At 43.2% G+C, this 21,845-nt stretch overlaps 2 protein-coding genes across 3 annotated transcripts; one reads left to right on the forward strand and one right to left on the reverse strand.

Annotated features, from left to right (window-relative positions):
- Nucleotides 1-15,569: 15,569 nt before the first annotated feature.
- LOC130746147 (stemmadenine O-acetyltransferase-like) lies at nucleotides 15,570-17,042 on the forward strand. The gene has a single exon (XM_057598692.1). It carries the CDS (start codon nucleotides 15,582-15,584, stop codon nucleotides 16,911-16,913), a length of 1,332 nt encoding a protein of 443 aa, XP_057454675.1. The 5' UTR covers nucleotides 15,570-15,581; the 3' UTR covers nucleotides 16,914-17,042.
- On the reverse strand, nucleotides 16,980-21,610 carry LOC130746146 (uncharacterized). 2 transcript variants are annotated; one of them, XM_057598691.1, is made up of 4 exons: nucleotides 21,489-21,601; nucleotides 20,392-21,351; nucleotides 17,409-17,948; nucleotides 16,980-17,300 (listed from the first exon to the last, which is right to left on the reverse strand). In XM_057598691.1, exons 2-4 carry the CDS (start codon nucleotides 21,217-21,219, stop codon nucleotides 17,199-17,201), a joined length of 1,470 nt encoding a protein of 489 aa, XP_057454674.1. In that variant the 5' UTR covers nucleotides 21,220-21,351; nucleotides 21,489-21,601; the 3' UTR covers nucleotides 16,980-17,198. The 2 variants fall into 2 exon arrangements, with proteins under 2 accessions (XP_057454674.1, XP_057454673.1); XM_057598690.1 differs by having other exon boundaries at nucleotides 20,392-21,610.
- Nucleotides 21,611-21,845: the final 235 nt, after the last annotated feature.

A 21,845-nucleotide genomic window follows, 5' to 3' on the forward strand; every position in this document is an offset into this window, starting at 1 on the left:
GGAGTCGAGAAAGGAAATGTCAATAATAAAAGTGAGCTATGGGCAACCTAAGTATTTGGGAGTTCTTGAGAGGTCAGCGCCCTCAAGGACTGTTGTGCAGTCAAGGATGGGAAGTGGGGCAAGGAGATTAAGAAAGGCTTTATCGTTGGCGGACAAGGAATCCTCTGAAGGATCGGTGATCCCGTTGGGCTTCTCTGTCCAGTAAAGAGGAAAGAGGGCGGTCCCGTCTCTGAGGGTGAATGCCTCTGGGTAGGCGGGATGAACCGCCACACGGAAGTACTTTCGTGCGAAGGAGGACTTCGCGTTACTTTTGTGGGGATGCAAACACTTCCGGCCGGCTCGGGCCTTCAAGGAAATCCATCCTTTGTTTTTGATGGACTTGGGGTCGACGTCGTAAAGGTAGAAGAAACTGGTGGGGGATGGGGCGATGCCGACAGCGGCGCTTAGGATTTCAAAACATCGAATGAAGGCCCAGGCGTTAGGGTGGAGTTGACAGGGAGCCGCGTTGATGTCGCGGAGGACGGTTTGGACAAAGGGCGAGAAATGAAGCCTGATTCCAAGCTCGCTAAACATGTATTCGTACGCAAAGAAAAAATGGGATCTCTTTACGTCGCCGTCTGGCTTGTGAAGCCAGGGGCGATCCCCGGGACTGCAAACCCAGATCCTGAGTTTGGCGTTAAACTCATCGTCATTGGACAAGCCACCCAGGGAGTTCACGAATTGCACAATGGGATCGCTATCTTGGAAGATGGAAGGTTGATCTATAGCCTCGTGTTTGGGGGCTACTTGGACTGGAAGGGGCAGAGTGGCGTAGGTTTTTAGTCGGTGAGCTGGGATCTCCGGAACCTCTAAACGGAGGCCGCCGGCAGCGGTGGAGTCAGGGTCGCTTTCGGAGGAGGAAGAAGAGTGATTAGGGGAGGTAGGGTTTGAAGCCATTTTTAGAAGACAGTGAAGTGAAAGAAAGGAAAAGATCAGTATGTGTGCGATGTAAAGATAAGGACAGTGGGACTCACCGGAGTAGGATGTGAAGAGTGGGTAGCGGAAAGGGTGATAAGCGACGGCTCCGGAGCGGAAGTGGGCAGAAGGAGTTTGGTAAGCGATTAGGGAAGTGAAGAGGGGTCTCGGAAAGGGATGACAGTGGGGAAGAAGGGTTTTTATAGGAGAAGGGGAGAAGCTGGAAGGGTGACGCGTGTTGGACGCGTGTGGAAGGTTGGAAGTCATGATGGTTTTGGGGAGGTGGGTCGCGTGCAAAGGGGAGTTACTGCGCACGATGGGACGGTTATGAAAGGTGAAGTGACGGTTCCGGAGAAAGAGGGAAATTGATGTAACCAACACATCACGTGGGGCAGCCACGTGAGGCAGATAGAAATTTGAAAGGGTTTTAAAATAAGGGTAAGCGCGAAAAGCCTCGCCACTATAAGGATCAAGCGCCATCGCCTGACGATTGACACCAACAACGATGTTCAGTCGCTCGTCGGGGTCACCGCCAGTCAATGATTGAATGATCGGCACATGACCCATGCCTGCCACCTTTCCCGCCGGCGAGCGATCATACACCTGCTCCAACTTATCGCCAATACGAAGTAATCGTTCTCGCCGCTTGTGGACTAGTGGACTTGCCAGCTCGGGTTGCTCGTCAAGTCAGTGGACTGGGTAACTGAAAATGCAAGTTTCCTTTTGCTCACGCCATGTTGGCGATATAGTTTACTTCTCTTTTCTCAAGCCATGTTGGCAATGCAGATTCTGGTGTACTGTAAGACATATGTAAAAGCATTTAAAAGACACCCTTAGCTCTCGTACCTCGAGCTCGGTGTCTTGTGGACTAGTGGACTGGGCGAGCCCCTAGAGGGGCAACGCCCAGCATGTATCCCGCCCTGAGGCGGGGCCCTGGCCTTCAGATGGGCCTTGACCTCGGAGGCCCAATTGGCCCAATAGGTAGTACCCAAGCTCTATAAATAGGAGGTAGTTATCAAGTGTAGAGGACTTTTGGCTCATTTGATGAAGTGACACATAAAATTCAGCATTCTCTCTCTTACTCTCTCTCTCTAGCACAATCTCTCTACCCTTAGGTACTATACCTTTCCTCAATGTTCATTCCCAGAACATTAACAGGTAAGGGTTTTATAAAAAAAAAAACACTGAAACAAAATCATAGATTAAAATAAACAACCCAAAGTAATTAATCAATCGTAACAAAAAAACCATTTAGACAAATCATAAAAATAGATGAAATAAGAGTAAAAGGACAAACATTGAAGTCTTTTCTAATCCTTCAGTTCTCTAACCTATCTATCTTCTAGAAAAGAGAAACTTTTTAGTGTTTTAAGATTCAGCCATACTAAAAAACGTTTGAATTTCACTATCTTTAGCCTTTTTTAAGATTCAGCCATCCTAATTTCAGCTCATACGTTTCATTTCAGCTATCAGCCTATCACAACGTCTCCGACAAGTGTGTTATCTCAAGCTGCAGTTGAAACATGTGAATTCCTTGAAACCTTACATTTCAAGTCTATGCACATCAAAAAACTTGCCAGAATGTGAAGAAGTTGTATTGAAAATAGCAAGATTGTTGAAGGACTCAAAGAATCCTCAGATTCATTCTTATTTATCAAAGCCAACTATTATAAATGGTTTAGTGGAAATTCTATCAGCTTCTCGGAATTTATGTGCAATGGCCAGTTCAAACAAAATGTAGGAGGGGACCTGAAGTGTAGAACTGCATGAATCAGTGATTAAAATGACATGAAAAAAATATGCATGTGTAATCTCTTTTATTTGTCCAAAATTTCATTATCACGGGCAATCTCTTTTAATAACTAAGATGACAAACTAAAATTTCAGATTTCAAATGAGATATACTATCAAACCAAACCAAACCAAACCAAACCAAGTAGGTTAGAGAATATCTTAAATTAAATAGAAACCATCAAGCAGCAAGAATGTGAACTATTCTTCTCTAAAGTGACTGCAATCTATGACTCACCCCTCAACATTGATGAGAGCCAAGTTATCAATAGTTGCAAATCCTTTGACAAAAAATTCAGGTTCATTATATCTTCATTATCATCAACAGAAGGACGGCGAATCTTTGTTCCAGGAGCAACGAGGTTGAAGTTATTCCTTATTAAGATCGGTATGCCATATTGCATCACATGAATGATTGTGTGAGGATGTAAAACATTTGCACCAAAATAAGACTGCACAACAGGAAGTTTCAAAGTTAATCTCAATTTTTGTGAGCACAAGGGGCGTAGAGGCTTTCTAGAGTCCAACTTCCCATTTCCCATGCCTCTTGATAAGACAATGTCTTCAAAATCACAGCCTTCACTAACTGCAAAAGATATCACTGTTTGTACTGAATCAATACTTCATGTTAAGCAATTCAAATACACAACAAAAGGAGCAGATGTAGAACTTCATCTTGCTTGTATAAAAAAATTCTCATAATCTACTCACTGTTCAACTAACACATAAACCAAATAACTTGTATATTATCAAAGCTATCCAAAATGACATTTAAGCATAATTAAACGAACCAAAACCAGAGGTAATGAGGACAAACCTGTTCTTGGTGAACTCTTGAATTTGCCTTCCAATCCTCTGCCAACTTAAATGAAGCAAAATCAAAACTTTCATTGATGTACAATGTCACCAACTTATCATCATCCATTTAGAAGAAAAATAATCAATAACTTCAGAATCAAACAAATATGCATTTGTGTTTTTACAAAATTGGTTCAAATCAAAACACTCTCAACATTAATTTACAAAACCCGTTCAAAATATGCACACTTCATAAAGGGAAAACTATGATTTGGGAGTAGGATGGATGAGGGGAAGATCAAGAAGGCAAGTGATGGATTTATAAGCATTAATTTGGGCATGCATCAAACCAGCCAAGCTGTAAAGAAGATTGAGGGAAGGTAGGGTGTAAGCACACAACCTGTAAAGCAAAATGACCATAGCTTGAAGTACCTAAAAAGCGTTAACCGTGCAGCTTTAAGGAGGAAATCATGGAAAAGTGATAGAGAAGAACAACGGTTACTGAAACTTCGTAGGTTATAGCACCATCTTTAAGCGAGAATCTATGAAAGGGAGATACGGGAAGGACGATACAGCTGTGAGAATAGCAGCTTTGACCCATGGAATAGGCACGGGAGGACGGGTTGTGGCTACGACAGTAGATCTTCGCTATTGTGATGAGCGTTTGCTGCGACGCTAGCGGAAAACGGTGAGGTAAGCGAGATCATTAGATTTGCCACCCCAACCATTAGATTTCACACCCCTAATTTTCGGATTTTCAAGTTCCGAATTATTTCGGAATCTTAGATTCCGAAATTAATTCGTGATTTTTAGTTCAAAATACCTCTAACACCACACTTTTGAGTAAAAAAACCACACTTTTGAGTAAAAAAGTGCTTCGGAAACCTTATTTCCGAAATATTTCGGAAACCGAGTTTCCGTAAGTGGGGTGACATTTCTAATGGTTGGGGTGCCAAATCTAATGATGCGAGAGTGATGACGCAGAGGGGGGCAGGTATCTCAACTTTTCTTTTAACCTATGGCTAGCTCAAATGTATAGTGGATATCCAACAAAGCCCAAAAACTGATAGGCCCAGAAACATGAAACATGACCAAAAAAAAATGGCTCCCATGAACAGTGCAATTGCACCTTGCTTTTTAAGTTAGTAGATAAGGCTGCGCCGTGGACGAACCACTGTCTTGAAAGCAAAAATTCCGGCAGACCTACAGTGGAATTCATTGTCGGATTTGCTCCTCAAGGTTAACACAGCCGCATGTAAGGCACTGTGCACTCAGAACCTAAACATGCTGGAATCTGTACAACAATGTTCATAATAACCAAAGGAGACGAAAACACATTTTGTATTTTCTATATCTATCAATCTTATTCTCACTTATGCCCATATAAAAACCAATGGACATCACATCTCTTCATACCCACTTGATCAAGTCCAACCAATCTTATATACTAGCCATGATATAGTTGTACTCATCCCATTCTCTTCCAACGGCCATGAGCTCATGATGATCACATTAAAGGGTGTTTAAAACCATTAAAAGGGGTTTTAAGACCAATAAAACACCAAACCGTAACTGATATAAAACTGTTCTTGGAATGAACATTGAAGAGAGGTATAGTACCTAGAGGTGGAGGATTGAGCTAAGAGAGAATGAGAATGAGAGAGAGAGTGCTGAATTTCATGTGTTATTTCATCAAATGAGCCAAAAGTCCCCTACACTTGATAACTACCTCCTATTTATAGAGCTTGGGTACTACCTATTGGGCCAATTGGGCCTCCGAGGTCAAGGCCCATCTGAAGGCCAGGGCCCCGCCTCAGGGCGGGATACATGCTGGGCGTTGCCCCTCTAGGGGCTCGCCCAGTCCACTAGTCCACAAGACACCGAGCTCGAGGCATGAGAGCTAAGTGTGTCTTTTAAATGCTTTTACATATGTCTTACAGTACACCGGAATCTGCACTGCCAACATGGCTTGAGAAAAGAGAAGTAAACTATATCGCCAACATGGCGTGAGCAAAAGGAAACTAGCATTTTCAGTTACCCGATCCACTGACTTGAGCTGGCAAGTCCACAAGTCCACAAGCGGCGAGAACGATTACTTCGTATTGGCGATAAGTTGGAGCAGGTGTATGATCGTTCGCCGGCGGGAAAGGTGGCAGGCATGGGTCATGTGCTGATCATTCAATCATTGACTGGCGATAACCCCGGCGAGCGACTGAACTTTGTTGTTGGTGTCACCTGTCAGGCGATGGTGTTTGATCTTTATAGTGGCGAGGCTTTTCGCGCTTTCCCTTATTTTAAAACCCTTTCAAATCCCTATCTGCCCCACGTGACTGCCCCACGTGATGTGTTGGTTACATCAATTTCCCTCTTTCTCCGGAACCGTCACTTCACCTTTCATAACCGTCCCATCGTGCGCAGTAACTCCCCATTGCACGCGACCCACCTCCCCAAAACCTTCATGACTTCCAACCTTCCACACGCGTCCAACACGCGTCACCCTTCCAGCTTCCCCCCTTCTCCTATAAAAACCCTTCTTCCCCACAGTCATCCCTTTCCGAGACCCCTCTTTACTTCCCTAATCGCTTACCAAACTCCTTCTGCCCACTTCCGCTCCGGAGCCGTCGCTTATCACCCTTTCCGCTACCCACTCTTCACATCCTACTCCGGTGAGTCCCACTGTCCTTATCTTTGCATCATACACATACTCATCTTTCCCTTTCTTTCACTTCACTGTCTTCTAAAAATGGCCTCAAGCCCTACCTCCCCTAACCACTCCTCTTCTTCCTCCGGAAGCGACCCTGATGCCACCGCCGCCGGCGGCCTCCGTTTAGAGGTCCCGGAGATCCCACCTTACCGACTAAAAACCTACGTCACTCTGCCCCTTCCAGTCCAAATAGCCCCCACTCACGAGGCTATAGACCAACCTTCTATTTTCCAGAATAGCGATCTCATCGTGCAGTTCGTGAACTCCCTGGGTGGTTTGTCTAATGACGATGAATTTAACGCCAAACTCAGGATCTGGATTTGCAGTCCTGAGGACCGCCCCTGGCTTCATAAGCCAGACGGCGACGTAAAGAGATCCCATTTTTTCTTTGCGTATGAATACATGTTTAGCGAGCTTGGAATCAGGCTTCCTTTCTCGCCCTTTGTCCAAACCGTCCTCCGCGACATCAACACGGCTCCCTGCCAACTCCACCCTAACGCCTGGGCCTTCATTCGATGTTTTGAAATCTTAAGCGCCGCTGTCGGCATCGCCCCATCCCCCACCAGTTTCTTCTACCTCTACGACGTCGACCCCAAGTCCATCAAAAACAAAGGATGGATTTCCTTGAAGGCCCGAGCCGGCCGGAAGTGCTTGCACCCTCACAAAAGTAACGCGAAGTCCTCCTTTGCACGGAAGTACTTCCGTGTGGCGGTTCATCCCGCCTACCCAGAGGCATTCACCCTTAGAGACGGGACCGCCCTTTTTCCTCTTTACTGGACGGAGAAGCCCAATGGGATCACCGATCCTTCAGAGGAATCTTTGTCCGCCAACGACAAAGCCTTTCTTAATCTCCTTGCCCCACTTCCCATCCTTGACTGCACAACAGTCCTTGAGGGCGCTGACCTCTCAAGAACTCCCAAATACCTAGGTTGTAAACTGAAGGTCCGTAGTTCGATCCTGCGTGATGCTCAACAGAGGCGAACCTCATCTGTATGCCCATTTCCCTGCAGAACTCCCTTGTTTGGCTGCTTGAAAACTGGGTCCCGTTGTCAGATACGATCGCCCTTGGGATCCCGAACCTGCAAACAATACGCTTCCAGTAGAAATTGACTATCTTTGCAGAAGTAATCTTGGCCAGGGGTTCAGCCTCAATCCACTTAGTGAAGTAGTCCACCGCCACTAATATAAACTTTATTTGTGTCCTAGCGGTCGGAAAAGGTCCGACTAAGTCCACACCCCACATGGCAAAAGGTCACGGGGCGCTCATCGTTACCAACTCTTTTGGCGGTGCCTTAGACAAATCCGCGAACACTTGACATTTCTTGCACTGCTTCACGAAGTCCATACAATCTTTCCTGAGGGTGGGCCAGTAAAAACCCGCCCTCAACACCTTGCAAGCCAAAGACCTTCCCCCGATGTGGCTCGCGCACACTCCTTCATGTACCTCAGACATTATCGCTTCGTACTTCTCTGGCGGTACGCATTTCAACAATGGCGTTGAGAAACCACGGCGATACAAGTGTCCGTCAATGAGGGTATAGTGACTCGCCTCCCGCCGTTGTTCCTTCGTGCATTGCTCCACTTCTGTCGGGTCCCCCGCCAAGATAGATATTATGGGATCCATCCATGTTCCCCCTCTGTTCACGCAGGCCATGAGCTCGCCTTCGATGCTTGGGTACGCCAGCGTTTCCTGAATCACACTTTTGTTATTGCCGGGCTTCCGCGTGCTCGCCAATTTGGCCAGCGCGTCCGCCCGCTGATTTTCTGCCCGAGGAACGTACTCCACCACGACCTCTTGAAAAAGTGTCATCAAATACCGTACCCGCTCAAGGTACTTGATCAGATTAGGATCTTTGACCTGGAAAGTTCCCTTCACTTGATTCTCCACCAATTGTGAGTCCGTTCTTATCAACAAACTCCCGATCTTCACTTCCCGCGCCAACTTCAATCCGGCGATGAGAGCTTCATATTCTGCTTGGTTGTTCGTTGCTTTGAACTCGAATTTCAGGGATTGCTCCAACACTAGTTCCCCCGGCCCTTCTAACGTTACTCCCGCGCCGCTGCCACTACTATTGGAGGATCCATCCACGAAGAGAGTCCACTGAGTGTCCACTCTTTCAAACCGATCTGGAGTCAACTCGACCACAAAGTCAGCTAGTGACTGCGCACCAACCGCGCCCCGCTTATCATATTGCAAACCATACTCTGACAATTCAACCGACCAGGCGACCAATCTACCTGATAAATCCGGTTTTTGTAATACTTGTCTCAAAGGCAAATCCGTCCGCACCTTCACGGGAAAACTCTGAAAATAAGGTCTCAACCGCCGGGCGGTGACGAGGACCGCCAGCGCCGCCTTCTCAATTTTCTGATATCTGACCTCCGCGCCCTGGAGTGTGTGACTAACAAAATAAACAATTCGATGCTCGCCATCTATCTCCTGCAACATCACAGAACTCAGAGCACTATCGCTCACAGCAAAATACAAATGCAGCGGGTGTCCCTGTATTGGTTTCGACAAGATTGGCGGTGACGATAGGAGTTCCTTGAGGCGAACAAAAGCTTCCTCACACTCCGCCGTCCACTCAAATGCGACATTCTTGCGAAGACACTTGAAAAAAGGGAAAGATCTGTCACCAGACTTGGGAAGAAACCGAGATAATGCTGCTATTCGCCCCGTCAAACATTGGACCTCTTTCACATTAGAAGGGCTTTTCATCTGCTGAATCGCCTTGCATTTTTCTGGGTTTATCTCGATTCCTCTGGATGTGATCATGAATCCCAAAAACTTGCCCCCCTGAACACCAAAAGAGCATTTCTCCGGGTTGAGGCGCATGTTGTGCTTCCTTATTTCGCCAAATGCTTCCTCCAGATCTTGATGATGGTCTAAACCACGTACTGATTTAACAATCATGTCATCAACGTAAACCTCCATGTTTCTTCCCACCTGCCCAGCAAAAACCCTATCCATCAATCTTTGGTAGGTCGCCCCAGCGTTCTTTAGTCCAAACGGCATGGTGCGATAGCAATAATTGACTCTGGCGGTCATAAAAGCCGTTTTGTCCTCGTCTGCCGGGTGCATGCGGATTTGATGATAGCCAGAATAAGCATCCATCAAGCTAAGCAGTTCGTTGCCCGAGGCACCATCAACAAGGCTATCGATGCTGGGAAGGGGATACGAATCTTTTGGACATGCTTTGTTTAAGTCTGTGTAATCTACACACATTCGCCATTTCCCGTTCGCCTTCTTCACCATTACGACGTTCGCCAACCACGTCGGATACTTCACTTCCCTAATGAACTCTGCCGCCAGCAACTTGTCGACTTCCTGTTGCACCGCCTTCCCTTTGTCGCCACCCAAGCGCCTCCTGAGTTGTGAAACTGGCTTGACACTTGGATTCAATGCTAACCGATGGCATATGAAGTTTGGATCAATTCCAGGCATGTCTTTGCAGCTCCAAGCAAACAAGTCTAAGTTCTCCCCAAGCAGTTTTGTCAGGCGCGTCTCCTGCTCTTCCGTCAGTCTGGTCCCAATCTTCAAAGTGCGATCGCCAAACTTTAGCGCCTTCGTTTCCTCAATTGGCGTGGGCCTATTTACTCGCCCCTCGCCCCGGGGATCAAGATTTTCATCCGAAGCTTCGATTTCATAACATCTATGACCAACCAACGCACTCTTCTTGCCATACAAGTTAAGGCAATTATTGTAACACTCCCTCGCCATCTTCTGGTCCACCTTCAGCTTTCCCACCTTTCCGCTGCTTAGCGGATACTTGACCGCCAAGTGGGCTGTTGAAATTACAGCACAAAGGCGATTCAATGTATTTCGCCCAATGATGACATTGTAAGATGCCACCACCTGGAGAACCAGATACCTTACCTTCAAAACCCTAGCACACTCATCTTCCCCAAATATTGTGTCTAGATCAATGTATCCCCGCACCATTACTTGCTCCCCCGCGAAACCTACCAAGGTTCCCGCATATGGAGTCAGATCATTGTCAGTTAGTCCCAACTTGTCAAATGCATCACCATAGATAATATCAGCCGAACTACCCTGATCCAGGAGTACCCTTCTAACGTTGAAACTGTTCATCCTTAACTGCACCACAATCGGGTCGTCCTTATGAGGCTTTATCCCCTCAAAGTCCGCCATCGAGATTGTTATGTCAGGGTGTACGAATCCAAAAGCGACCTCATGAACGGAATTAACGGCACGAACATGGCGCTTACGCGCCGCATGAGTGTCGCCACCGCCGCCAAATCCCCCGGCGATGGTGTTGATGGTCCCGACGGGCGGGCCTGAGTGTTGAGCGAACGTGTCATCAGCCCCTTTTGTGGCGATAGCCGCTGATTCTTGCTTTTTCTTGCCCTTAGTGTCCGCTCGCTCCTCCTCCCGCTTGTGCGCTTTGTTTTGATCGCCACCGTTGCGCCACAGACCTTGACGATTTCCTTGATATCCCGCCCGAATCAACTTATCAATCTCCCGCTGCAAAGTCCAACAGTCATCCGTATCATGCCCGGCGGACCGGTGGAACTCACACCACTTCTTGGGATTGGCGTCCCGTGGCTGATACTTTGGGGCCTCCGGTTCATCCACTAGATTTGCGTCCCTCGCCCCTTGGAGCATATCCGATAAATCTGTGTTCATCACCATATCAGTTTCCTCCCGCTGGCGATGAGACTTAGATTGCCAAGGCCGACGTTGTTCATAATCATCGCGCCGTGGATACAACTGTTCCTTGGTCGGTTTGAATACCGACTTCCCCTTACCTGGTCTTTGCTGCTTGCCATCCCCCTTATCTTCGCCGCTCCTATCTTTTTTCGCACGCTTGGGCGACGAGTCACCCTTTTCCAACTTCGCGCGCTTTCTTTTGAAAGCGTCGTCCTCCTCGTCGAGAATATAAGTGCTGGCACGAGCACGCATCTCTTCCATCGAGCGCGCCGGCTTACGTGTCAATTTGCTGTTCAACCCTCCCGGCAGCAAACCGTTTTTAAATGCTAAAGCACAAGCTCGAGGCTCCTCGTCCTCTACCTTTACCGACGCCGCGCTGTACCTTGCCATGTACTCTTTCAGTGACTCCCCTTCTTGCTGGCGAATATTGTATAGGTCATTGATCGTCACCGGCTGATTCTTATTTGCCGAGAATTGCACTAGAAACTTGGATGAGAAGTCTCTGAAATTTGAAATCGATCCTCGCGGCAAAGTTGTGAACCACGCCATCGCCGTCGATTTGAACGTCGATGGAAACATCCTGCACTTCACCGCATCTGACGCCGCAATTATCACCATCTTCGTATTAAAATACAGAAGATGATCTTTCGAATCGGAATCTCCGCTGTAAGAATCCAGAACTAACGTTTTCATGTTATCCGGAATCGCCACACTCTCAACATCTTCCGAGAACGGACGGAACTCAGCCACGGAATCTGCTTCTCTGCTTCCATCATCTCGCTGCTCGCGACGGTAGAAATCTAACTGAGCCTGTAGATGCTCATTCCGCTGCTGGATGTTGCCAATGCTGCGCATCAAATGGCGCCATTGCTCCTGTGTCACCGCCGGCTGTTGTTCCGGAGCAGGTGAATTCTCTGGTGAGCGCTCCAGAGATCCGACCTGTGAAGGCGATGGAGGAGGTGGTGGTGATGGTGATGGAGGAGGAGAAGGCGACTGTACTCCTGTCGTTCGTACCGGAGAATCCAGGACCACACGATGAGGCCGCCGAGGCGGCGAAATCCGCTGTCGCATTGGTGAATGATGCTGCCTCCTGCGTCGAGTCTCCATCCAAACCAGAAACGATGCAAACTCGATTGGAAAACCAACACTAGTCACAGAATCAAAATCAGAAAACCAGAGAATTGCCTAATCACAATCAGAGGTAACTTCATGCACAATCAATCCACGTGAATGGGAGTAGAAAGTTTACAGTCCCCACAGACGGCGCCAAATGTTCTTGGAATGAACATTGAAGAGAGGTATAGTACCTAGAGGTGGAGGATTGAGCTAAGAGAGAATGAGAATGAGAGAGAGAGTGCTGAATTTCATGTGTTATTTCATCAAATGAGCCAAAAGTCCCCTACACTTGATAACTACCTCCTATTTATAGAGCTTGGGTACTACCTATTGGGCCTCCGAGGTCAAGGCCCATCTGAAGGTCAGGGCCCCGCCTCAGGGCGGGATACATGCTGGGCGTTGCCCCTCTAGGGGCTCGCCCAGTCCAAAAACTGAATCAAGTTATTCAATATTTAATAGAGTAACGGAAAAAGCGATTAAAGCTGAATTGAATTTCTTGAATGTCATTATTCCAACATGTATCATTCATGGGTTTGGGGCTTGCAATAGCTACAAATAATTGCAAAAAAAGTGTAGCCCCAAAACCCGTAACAATTACTCACCGTCCACGGGAATGCAGTTAAAAGAAAAATTGACAAAAAGAGCATGTACAAAAAAGTGATAAATGTGTCGTTCATGATTGAAATGTCAATGGAGTTTTGAAACATCTGCTTGAAACTCATGTTAATCTCTTTTGAATCTGACCTCAGTGTTGGAGCTAAATCTGTTGTTAAAACTGCAGAACGGAGTTTTAGAACATACAGAGGCACAAAGTAGATGAGTACAAGTTGAATCTGGGTGGTGGAGGAGTGTTATGAGTTGGTGGTGGCGTGGAGAGAGGTCGGTGATGGTGGGTGGGTGGGTTCTGGGTGGTGGTGGTGGGTTCTGGGTTGAAGATGAATAATTTCATTTTGTTAAAAAAAAACTAAAAATGATTTTAAATTTTTAAAAAATAAATAAATACATGTGTAGTAAAAATATTAATTAAAAATTTCACCTAAGCATAAAAAAAAATCCACATGGAATCGATGACTGCAAAAATAGAGCCACATAAGCACATAACATGGGTAGGAAGTTATTTAGATTAAAAAAACATTTCCAGGGATTCGGAATTGGAAAAAAAAAATCAGGGACTTATTTTCGTACGTGATACAATTTTAGGGACCTCCAAAGTATTTAAGCCTTTTTTAAATACAATATGTTTGTGCAGCTGTTTGATGCCGAAATATGCGCGTCACTAGCTGATTCATATATCGGGAAATTCTTAAAAAACTTGCCTCCAAGTGCATGTGGAGCATTCCCAAACAGACACTAAGAAGGCAGGGTCGGCCCAAGGGTAAAGCTACCCAAGCAAGGAATTTAGGCCTCCAAATTTTTTTATTTTTTCTTAAGTAAAAAAGGTCTCCAAAATTAAAATTAACAAAATTTTATATTAGATCAAACATGTTTCAAGGCTCCCAAAATTAAAATTCTCTTTAGGTCTCATTTGGTGTTGGGCCGACCCTGTAAGAAGGTTGAAGGATTTGGAGTTTTTCTAACAACCCTCCAAAACTGATGCAAAACTCTTTTTAAGTTCCCACAAATTGACAGATTTAGGAAATTTGATACTCTCAGACAAGTGAATGATTTACCTCTATTTTCCTTTTCCCTCAAGGTCTTCCTCTCCTCTAAAAACTCCCAAACAAAATCAAAGTGTGTGTTTGAGTGTTCCTGAGGGAGTGAGGGAAATGATGGAAAAAGTTACGTTGTGGAAAAACCATTACCTTGAATGCAAAAAATCTGGCAAACCTCAGTGCAATTTAGTGCTGGTTTGCTCTCCAAAATTATCACAACTTCATGCAAGATACAATGCACTCAAAATCTAAACTATTAAAATCTCAACAACAATGCTCAAAATTTTAGAATGGAGAAAGGGGAAGCTTGGATAATCCTTTTCACATTCAATCACTAAGTAGTGCCTTTTTACCCTTTTACTAACAAAAGGCGTACCTACTCCTTTTTCCTTTCACTCACCTCACGACCACATGGTAAAAAATAATCAATCAGCATTAAATAGATATTAATTCAATTAAAAGAAATGTATCAGTTAAGATATTGTAAATTTTAAGTGTGACGATTGCCTTGTTAAATACCTTAAGGTTTTACAAGTCTCCAAGGGTTAGCTCAAGTGGTAAGAGTTAGAGGATATAAGAGTTAGGAGACTAAATGGTGAAGGGTTCAGGGTTCGAACTCGAGGGACTAATTTACTTAATTTTTTTTCGAAATTACTAATTTACTAACATTACTAACAACTAATATTTACTTGTAAAAAAACCTTAAGGTTTTACACGTTGGAAAAGAAAAACATGAAATCTTTCTCTTGTTCTCTACTTACTCTATAGCTAAAGTTCCTTCTCATTTTTCTTCTTTTTTTCATCCAAATCATGGCGCAACAAGAATGTAATTTTTGTGATGTGTGACTGAGCTGACACAGATTATGCCAGTCCGGAGGACAAAAGGAGATCATGGCTGAATGTTGTTGTCGTCGGTGACCTTGCAGCATCACCATTGTTGCCACAACACCACCAAAACTTACCCAGCCTGTTTTTCAATTTTTTCATATTTCTTTTGGCTTGTCCCAGTCCATCAAAGGACCTGTTCCATCGACTTAACCGAAACTGATTTTCCGGATAGGTATTCCGATTGAAAATGGGCCATGTTTTCCATCTCTCAGTTTCTATCGGTTTGAGTCTTTTTTGGCTCGAAAACAACCTATGCCTGTGCTCGCTGTCATGCTGGCAAAAGCAGGGCTTTCGGCTTTACCTACTATTGGATTTGGACCAATGACTCCCTACTTTCTAGGTCGTTTAGTGCATACTAATTAATTAAATTCTAATTTTTATTTTTTGTCTTTGATGGGTGTAAAGTCGTTCAAGAAACTTAACAGTATCTTCCAACAAATCACTTTCATGACTTTCCAAGGATTCAAGCTTGTATACTCACTCTTACAAGGATCTAACTTTTCCAAGACCAGCACCTTGTTGGTCCTAGATATGATTAATTTCCTCACAAAGATATTATCAGATTTCTTCATATTGTCATATTAATCCGTGAGAAAATTTTCAAATCTAGTCGGTTGATTTTTGAATCACACAAAAAAGCATGCAAGGAACTTACCATTCGGCTTAATATGCTCTATGTAGTAATCATGTATCATTTAAAATTGACAGGTTTAACATTTCTGATTTGGATTTGGATGAAAACAGTAAGGCATATGGTGAGGGGAACAAACTTCTTCAGTATATGACAACAAAAGGTTTGACATTTCTGATTCGGATGAAAACAGTAAGGCATATGGTAAGGGGAACAAACTTCTTCAGTATACGACAACAAAAGGAGCAACCGCCTATTACTCAAGAATATTCTTCTTGTGATGGGAAAGTCAGGTTCCCCATCAAAGACAATTAAATGTTGCATATGTAGCCCCTTGATGGATACACCTATCAAGCTTTTTTACTGAGCCAAATCATGAAAGTTGAAATCGTTTCTAGAGAAGACATTAGGCCTTCTTCTCCCACGCCCTCTCACCTCAGGGACTTCAAACTTTCCCTTTTGGATCATCTTATTTCATCCCCATATGCTCCCATAATCCTATTCTATGACTCAAGTAGCCTTTCTCAAGGCTCCAACAAGTTACAATTGCTGAAGCAATCTTTATCTGAGACACTAACCAAGTTCTACCCACTGGGTGGCAGGATCAAAGATGACCTGACCATTGAGTGTAATGATAACGGGGCTAATTTTGTGGAAGCCAAAGTGAACTGTCCACTTTCTATATTTCTAGGCCAGCCTCAGCTGAACTTGCTGCACAAGTTTCTTCCTATTGAACTTTTTTCTCAAGAATCAAATTCAGAAAACTATGTGACTCACATTCAAGTTAACTTCTTTGAATGTGGGGGAATTGCTATAGGCATGTGCATTTCTCACAGGATTGTTGATGGGGCTGCCATGAGCACCTTCCTGAAAGAGTGGTCATGCAGGGCTAGGGGTTGCAATTGCAACCAATTACCCCAACCCAATTTCATAGGATATTCTCTCTTCCCTACAAAAAGTTTATGGCTTAGAGACTTAGCAATGAGTACATGGGCTTCTTTATTCAAGCAAGGCAAGTGGGTCACCAAAAGGTTTCTGTTCAGAAACTCAGATATTGCCCTCCTCAAGGCTCAAATATCAGATTCGGCAATACAACACCCTACACGTGTAGAGATAGTTTCTACAATCTTGTGGAAGTTTCTCATGGCAAAGAGACCTTCCTTGGTGACCCACTTGGTGAACCTGCGCAGGAGAATAGATGAAGCTCTTTCTCCACAGCATGCCATGGGAAACCTTCTTTGGCCCGTGGCTGCGGAGCACATGAGTGATCATGAGACGGATTTGGAAGGGTTGGTGGCTAAGTTGAGGAATGCAATATCAAAAGTCGATGATAAATTTGTTAAGGAATTGCAAGGCGATAACGGAAGGTCCATTATGCAAGATTCTCTAAGAGGAATAGGTGAGACAGGATCCAAGAATGAAGTAGAGTATTTTGCGTTCAGCAGCTGGTGCAATTTTGAGTTCTATGAGGCTGATTTCGGGTGGGGAAAACCCACATGGGTGACTTGTGTTGCTGCAACAGGTTCAGTGTATATGAATCTTATTATGCTGGTTGATACCAGGCTGCGAGATGGCATAGAAGCTTGGGTTACGTTGGTTGAGCAGGACATGACTACTTTGATAGCAAACACTGAACTCCTCAAGTATGCAACCCTGGATCCAAGCCCTTTAGCAATGAGTTCAATAGAAAACATTAGAACTATCTAATATAGGCATAGCAATCATTTTGAGTTTAGTAATTGGATTTCATGAAATTTATAGAAAATCAAAATCAAAACAAAACAAGTTTATCCTTGAATTTATACTTGTATAATACTATAAGGTCTTGGTGAAAATTGTGGCATTCCATCATGACTTTACCCTTACCCCTCTTCAAAAAAAAAAAAAAACTACACATGTTCTGAGGAGAAACTAAAATCTAGACTTGTAAACTCATCTTTGTCGACACTAGCCGCCAGAAATATGTATGAACATGCCTGTTTGAAGCTCTAACTACAATTCAACAACTTCACCTTCCCTGCATTCCCCCACATCAATCACCATAGTTCCTTTCTTCTTCGTCGGCTTCACCCTGCAACAATTTCTCCTCGGAGACTGCACAAAACATCAAAACCAAAATCAATTTCAGTAACCACTAACCAAACTAGGGTTTCAGTTCCCAAATCTACTTAATTTCAAAATCACAGTGAAATTTGAAGTTACCTTGTCCCACAAATTAGGGTTTGGCTTCTTGTAAACCTCCACCACTTCAATCTGCGTCGGATCCTCCATCCTCCACTTGCACTCCGGGTTCGATTCAACCCGAACGTACCGAGTTGCGGTCTGGTGAGTGTCCTCGTTGTAAACCGCGTAAGAGAAGTAGTAAACAAACGGTATCTGACAACTGTTTCTGGTGATAGGGCGCGTGTTGAAGGTGAAGGAGGTGCTATCGGCGCGCCGGTACCAGTTCTGGAAGGTCCTCGCCGGCATCTCCATTTCCCGAGCGGAGAAGATGCCGCGGAAGATTTGAACGGCGTAGCCCCACGACACCGACACCGTCCATTTGCGGGCCTCGTCGTAGCATATGGATTGCTGCATGAGCCCGGCGGAGTCGAGATCCATGGGCTGCGTGAGCCGCTTTAGGGCTTGGGCCTGGGTCACGTTTGGGAATATGGGCTCTACTACGTCAAGGTGATGGAGGGATATTAATGGTGTGACGGGATGGGCTGTTAAAAGCCCAAAGAGATTGCCGTACACATCACACTGTTCCAGTTCCATTCAAAAATATGTGCATATATAATCAAATGCATATTGAAAAAAAAAAATCAAATGATCATAAATAAAGTGCATGTTTGAAAATTCTTGTATAATTCTGATAGGAAGCTTATGTGAAAAAACAAAGAAGCTCATCCAATCATTTTTTTTTTGTTTAACCGTACGTGTCGTTTATTGAGGTAATTATATTCGATATAAGTGTGTGATAAATGTTAAATGTCTCTCCAAGAGTAGGCACCTCTTAAAAATGAAACTTTTAACTCATTAGTCCAAACATCCACTTTTAACCACAGTAATCGGCACACAAATTGAGTATCCAAACATGTTATTTGATGACATGGTATTAATCAAAGTATTGAGACAAAAAATATTAATCAAAGTATACAATAATTAATAACATTGTAAGTTTTTTTTTTTATAAGCTATAACATTGTAAGTAGAGCTGTCAATATGGGTTTCAACCCGCGAGCCAGCTCGACGGGTTGGCTAAATGAGCCGGGTTGGGTTGGTTAAATTCCAGCTCGAAAAGAGCTTGGGTTAGTGCAACCCGGCTCGTTTAACTCGCGGGTTAGACGGGCCAACCCGCGGGTCAAGCGAGCCAACCCGTCGGGTCAGAGTAATTTTTCATTAAAAAAATTATTTTATTTCTCTTTAATTCCAGGTTAGTTTTATGGATTAATTTTAGATAGAAAAATGAAAATTTTAATTTCTTTTAATTTGAGTCAATTTTTTATGTTTTATTTATTGTTATTATATTATTTATCTCATTTTAAATGTGACAGTAAAATAATTGTGTTCTTAAATCCTGTAAACTAAATTCTTTTTCTATATTTCAAATGTGAGATAAAAATAATTGCGTTGATAAACCTTTTTTTTATGTGTTGATACCAATTTCTATAAGTATTTTTTTGAAATTATTTTTTATAACATTTTAAACAATTTCTAATCCAATTTCGCAATTTTTTATATTCATTTCACTCAACCCGCGAGTCAGCCCGCCAACCCGCGAGCTCGTAGCGAGCCGGGTTGGGTTCATATTTCCCTGGTTCGTTAAGACCCCAGGTTGACACAACCCAACCCGTTTTCAACCCAACTCATACGGCTGACCCATATGGGCCGGACTGGCCCGTATTGACAGCTCTAATTGTAAGTGAAGTAGGAAAGGGACAGAGGATCCTAATTTAGGACAGTGGAGAAGAGAGAACCAATCATGGAGATGAATGTGGCTTTGGTTGAATGTGACGTGCTTTTTAGTGTGTGAGCAGGTTTTAATATTCAATTCAGCTTATTTTATGTCACCTTATGCCTTACAGTGAATGGGGTCATTTTCTCACGGTACACGGGTACAGCAAAATTAGCATAGAGTGACACGTCTATGCTTTACACGATTACATTACATAGTCCTCGCAAAATGATACTTCCTTTATAATAATCTATTGATAAAAAAAATGTAAATGAGAAAAGGACAAGGTTTGTTTCTGGATGGGTAAGCTTTGAAATAATCATTTGGTGGAGACAGCCCCTTGACTACTTCTCATTATGGGTAATCAGTTTGTAATGAAACGATTTAAACAAATTTGCCCCACTTTTATGTTAGTTTTGGACTTTTGGCCTACATTCAGTAACTAGCAATAAAGAAATAATATGTACCAAAAAATTAATGGTTTTGAAAGCTTGTTTGGGCATGTGAGAGAAAAATGTGTGTAGAGTGTAGACTCATCTACCTTCTAGCCAGTACCAATGGTGTCATTTTCTGTTTTTGCATCTAATATGTCTTCTTTCGTTTTGGGTTAGCATCATCAACAGCCAGGTGGTAAATTTTATATTATTATATCAACAATAAATTAACAACAATCCCTCAAGTTTCTCCACCTCAACACAGAGATTATCCAGGGAAAGTTTATTCGAGGAGGAATATATAAAACTGCTTTAAAATTATTTTATTTCGGTAGGGTCAATGATGAGAAAGCGAATTGCACTGACAATGTGAAATAAAATAAAAAGAATACCATGGGTAAATAATCCATTGAATGTACACTAATTATTTAGAGTAAGAAATGTTTTTTTTTCATCTAGAAATTTTTTTCTTGTGCTTCTGAAAAAATATCATCTATGAAATTGGAATTTTTTCCACCATGTCCAATTGTTCGAATTGCCAATTAAAATACCAAGTTACCATAAAAAATAATTAAAATACCAAGTTACTATAAAAAAAAAATTAAAATACCAAGTCAATATGTAAAGTCACAGACTCAGCTAATTTCTATGTCTTTCAAAACTGGTTTTTATTTTTATTTTCATTTTTTTGGGTCAAATGCATTTGACTATTGACTATTTTTACCCTTTCCCCCCTTTTCCTACCATTTTCTCAGTAACCAAACACAATCATTCTCACAAAACAGATAGAAAATTCCAGAGAATAGGCACTAACCTGATGAAACCCTTTCTCGACGGTGAGTGGAACCCCAAGCTCCGCCATGCAAGCATGAATCCGATCATCAGAGCCATACAATCCAGCATACCTCTGAATACACCGATCCTGCATCTTCTCCAACGCCACCGCCAAACCATAGCTAATCGCAAATCCACCACCGCCATAAGCCATATTGTAAGAATGATAAATGTTCTGCAAATGCGTCTCTGAAGAACTCCCAATGTAATAGAATTGATTGTGATCATACTTCTGCAAAACCCTAACCAAATTCTCCGTCACGAAGAACGTGTCATCGTCCCCCATCACAAACCACCTCACATCTTTCAATCGAAGTCTCACTGTTTCCGAAACGATCCGCGAGATTCTGATTGCGGACCTGCTACCCTTCGGGTAGGAGTATTTGAAATTCGTTGTGTTGCCGGAGATTCTCAGCTCCGGCAAGAGATTCTCGTCGCCGGGATCGGGTTTTGTTACGTTCTGCTCCAGCCACACGACGCCGCGCATTTGATTGGGTTTCCACCAGAGCTTGACGTACTCTTTCCTCTGCTTCCATAGATTTGATGAGGCTCCGATTCCGAAGACTATGTGAGAAATGTTGGTTTGTTCAAACGGTTTTGGGGTTGGGATTTGGGGTTGTTTTTCAGAGAGTGAAGTGGTGTGGATGGTGGGAATGTTGGGGTTTTGATCACAGTGATTGGAATGGGTGATGAATCGCAGGGAGTAGAAGAGGTAGGGGATGGAGATTAAGAGGAGGAGGAACACCATTAGCTTTGAGAAGCTTCGTGAAGAGTAAAATTGATCTGGGTCTTTGGGATTGTTGTTCATGGTGTGGTTCAATTGGTTCAGAATCTTGGGTTTTTTTCTGCAGGGAAAGATGGAAGAATCAGAAAATCTTTGAAGTTTTCAACCTCTTGTGTGCTCCTTCCTCCTCCACCTCCACAAGTGGTAAAGGCAACCCTGCGGAATGCAATTGCAGATTGTAAGAAAACAAATGGAAGTGAAAAATGTGATTGATAAGGTTTGTGAAAAAGCAAAAAAGAAATGGAACAAAAATGAAATTGAATAGGAGGTGGAGTTATAGTTTAAGGCTTTACACTGTGAGGATGGAGGTTAGTGAGAAGGGAAAATTAGTTGAAAATGGATTTTAAGATATTTGGGAGAGAGTTGAAAATGAAGGAGGAGGTGAAATAGAAGATGCATGTATTTTTTTAGTTTTCTTCCCAATATATTGATGAGAAAATATTTTTTGCACTAGGAAAGGGAAGTTACTTAGACACTTACTAATACCCTTGAACAAATTCATATTTTATTGATTATGTTTTGACTAATTAATTTAATTATATTCTTAATATATTTGGTGAAAATATTATATACTTAATTGAGATAACCGACTATTTTTTTAAAAAAATTATTAGTAACTATAATTAATTATATGATCATAATAATTTATA

This window comes from Lotus japonicus, chromosome 3, assembly GCF_012489685.1.
Source record: "Lotus japonicus ecotype B-129 chromosome 3, LjGifu_v1.2".
Classification (NCBI taxonomy): Eukaryota; Viridiplantae; Streptophyta; class Magnoliopsida; order Fabales; family Fabaceae; genus Lotus; species Lotus japonicus.

What these genes read in the sequence shown, in the direction of transcription:
- LOC130746147 (XM_057598692.1), top strand. Translation starts at nt 15,582, where the DNA reads ATGAAAGTTGAAATCGTTTCTAGAGAAGACATTAGGCCTTCTTCTCCC.
- LOC130746146 (XM_057598690.1), bottom strand. Translation starts at nt 21,219, where the DNA reads ATGAACAACAATCCCAAAGACCCAGATCAATTTTACTCTTCACGAAGC. An exon ending in TCGAGAAAGGGTTTCATCAG is followed by an intron (nt 17,949 to 20,391) that starts GTTAGTGCCTAT and finishes GAACTGGAACAG; the next exon opens with TGTGATGTGTACGGCAATCT. An exon ending in ACCCTAATTTGTGGGACAAG is followed by an intron (nt 17,301 to 17,408) that starts GTAACTTCAAAT and finishes TGTTTTGTGCAG; the next exon opens with TCTCCGAGGAGAAATTGTTG.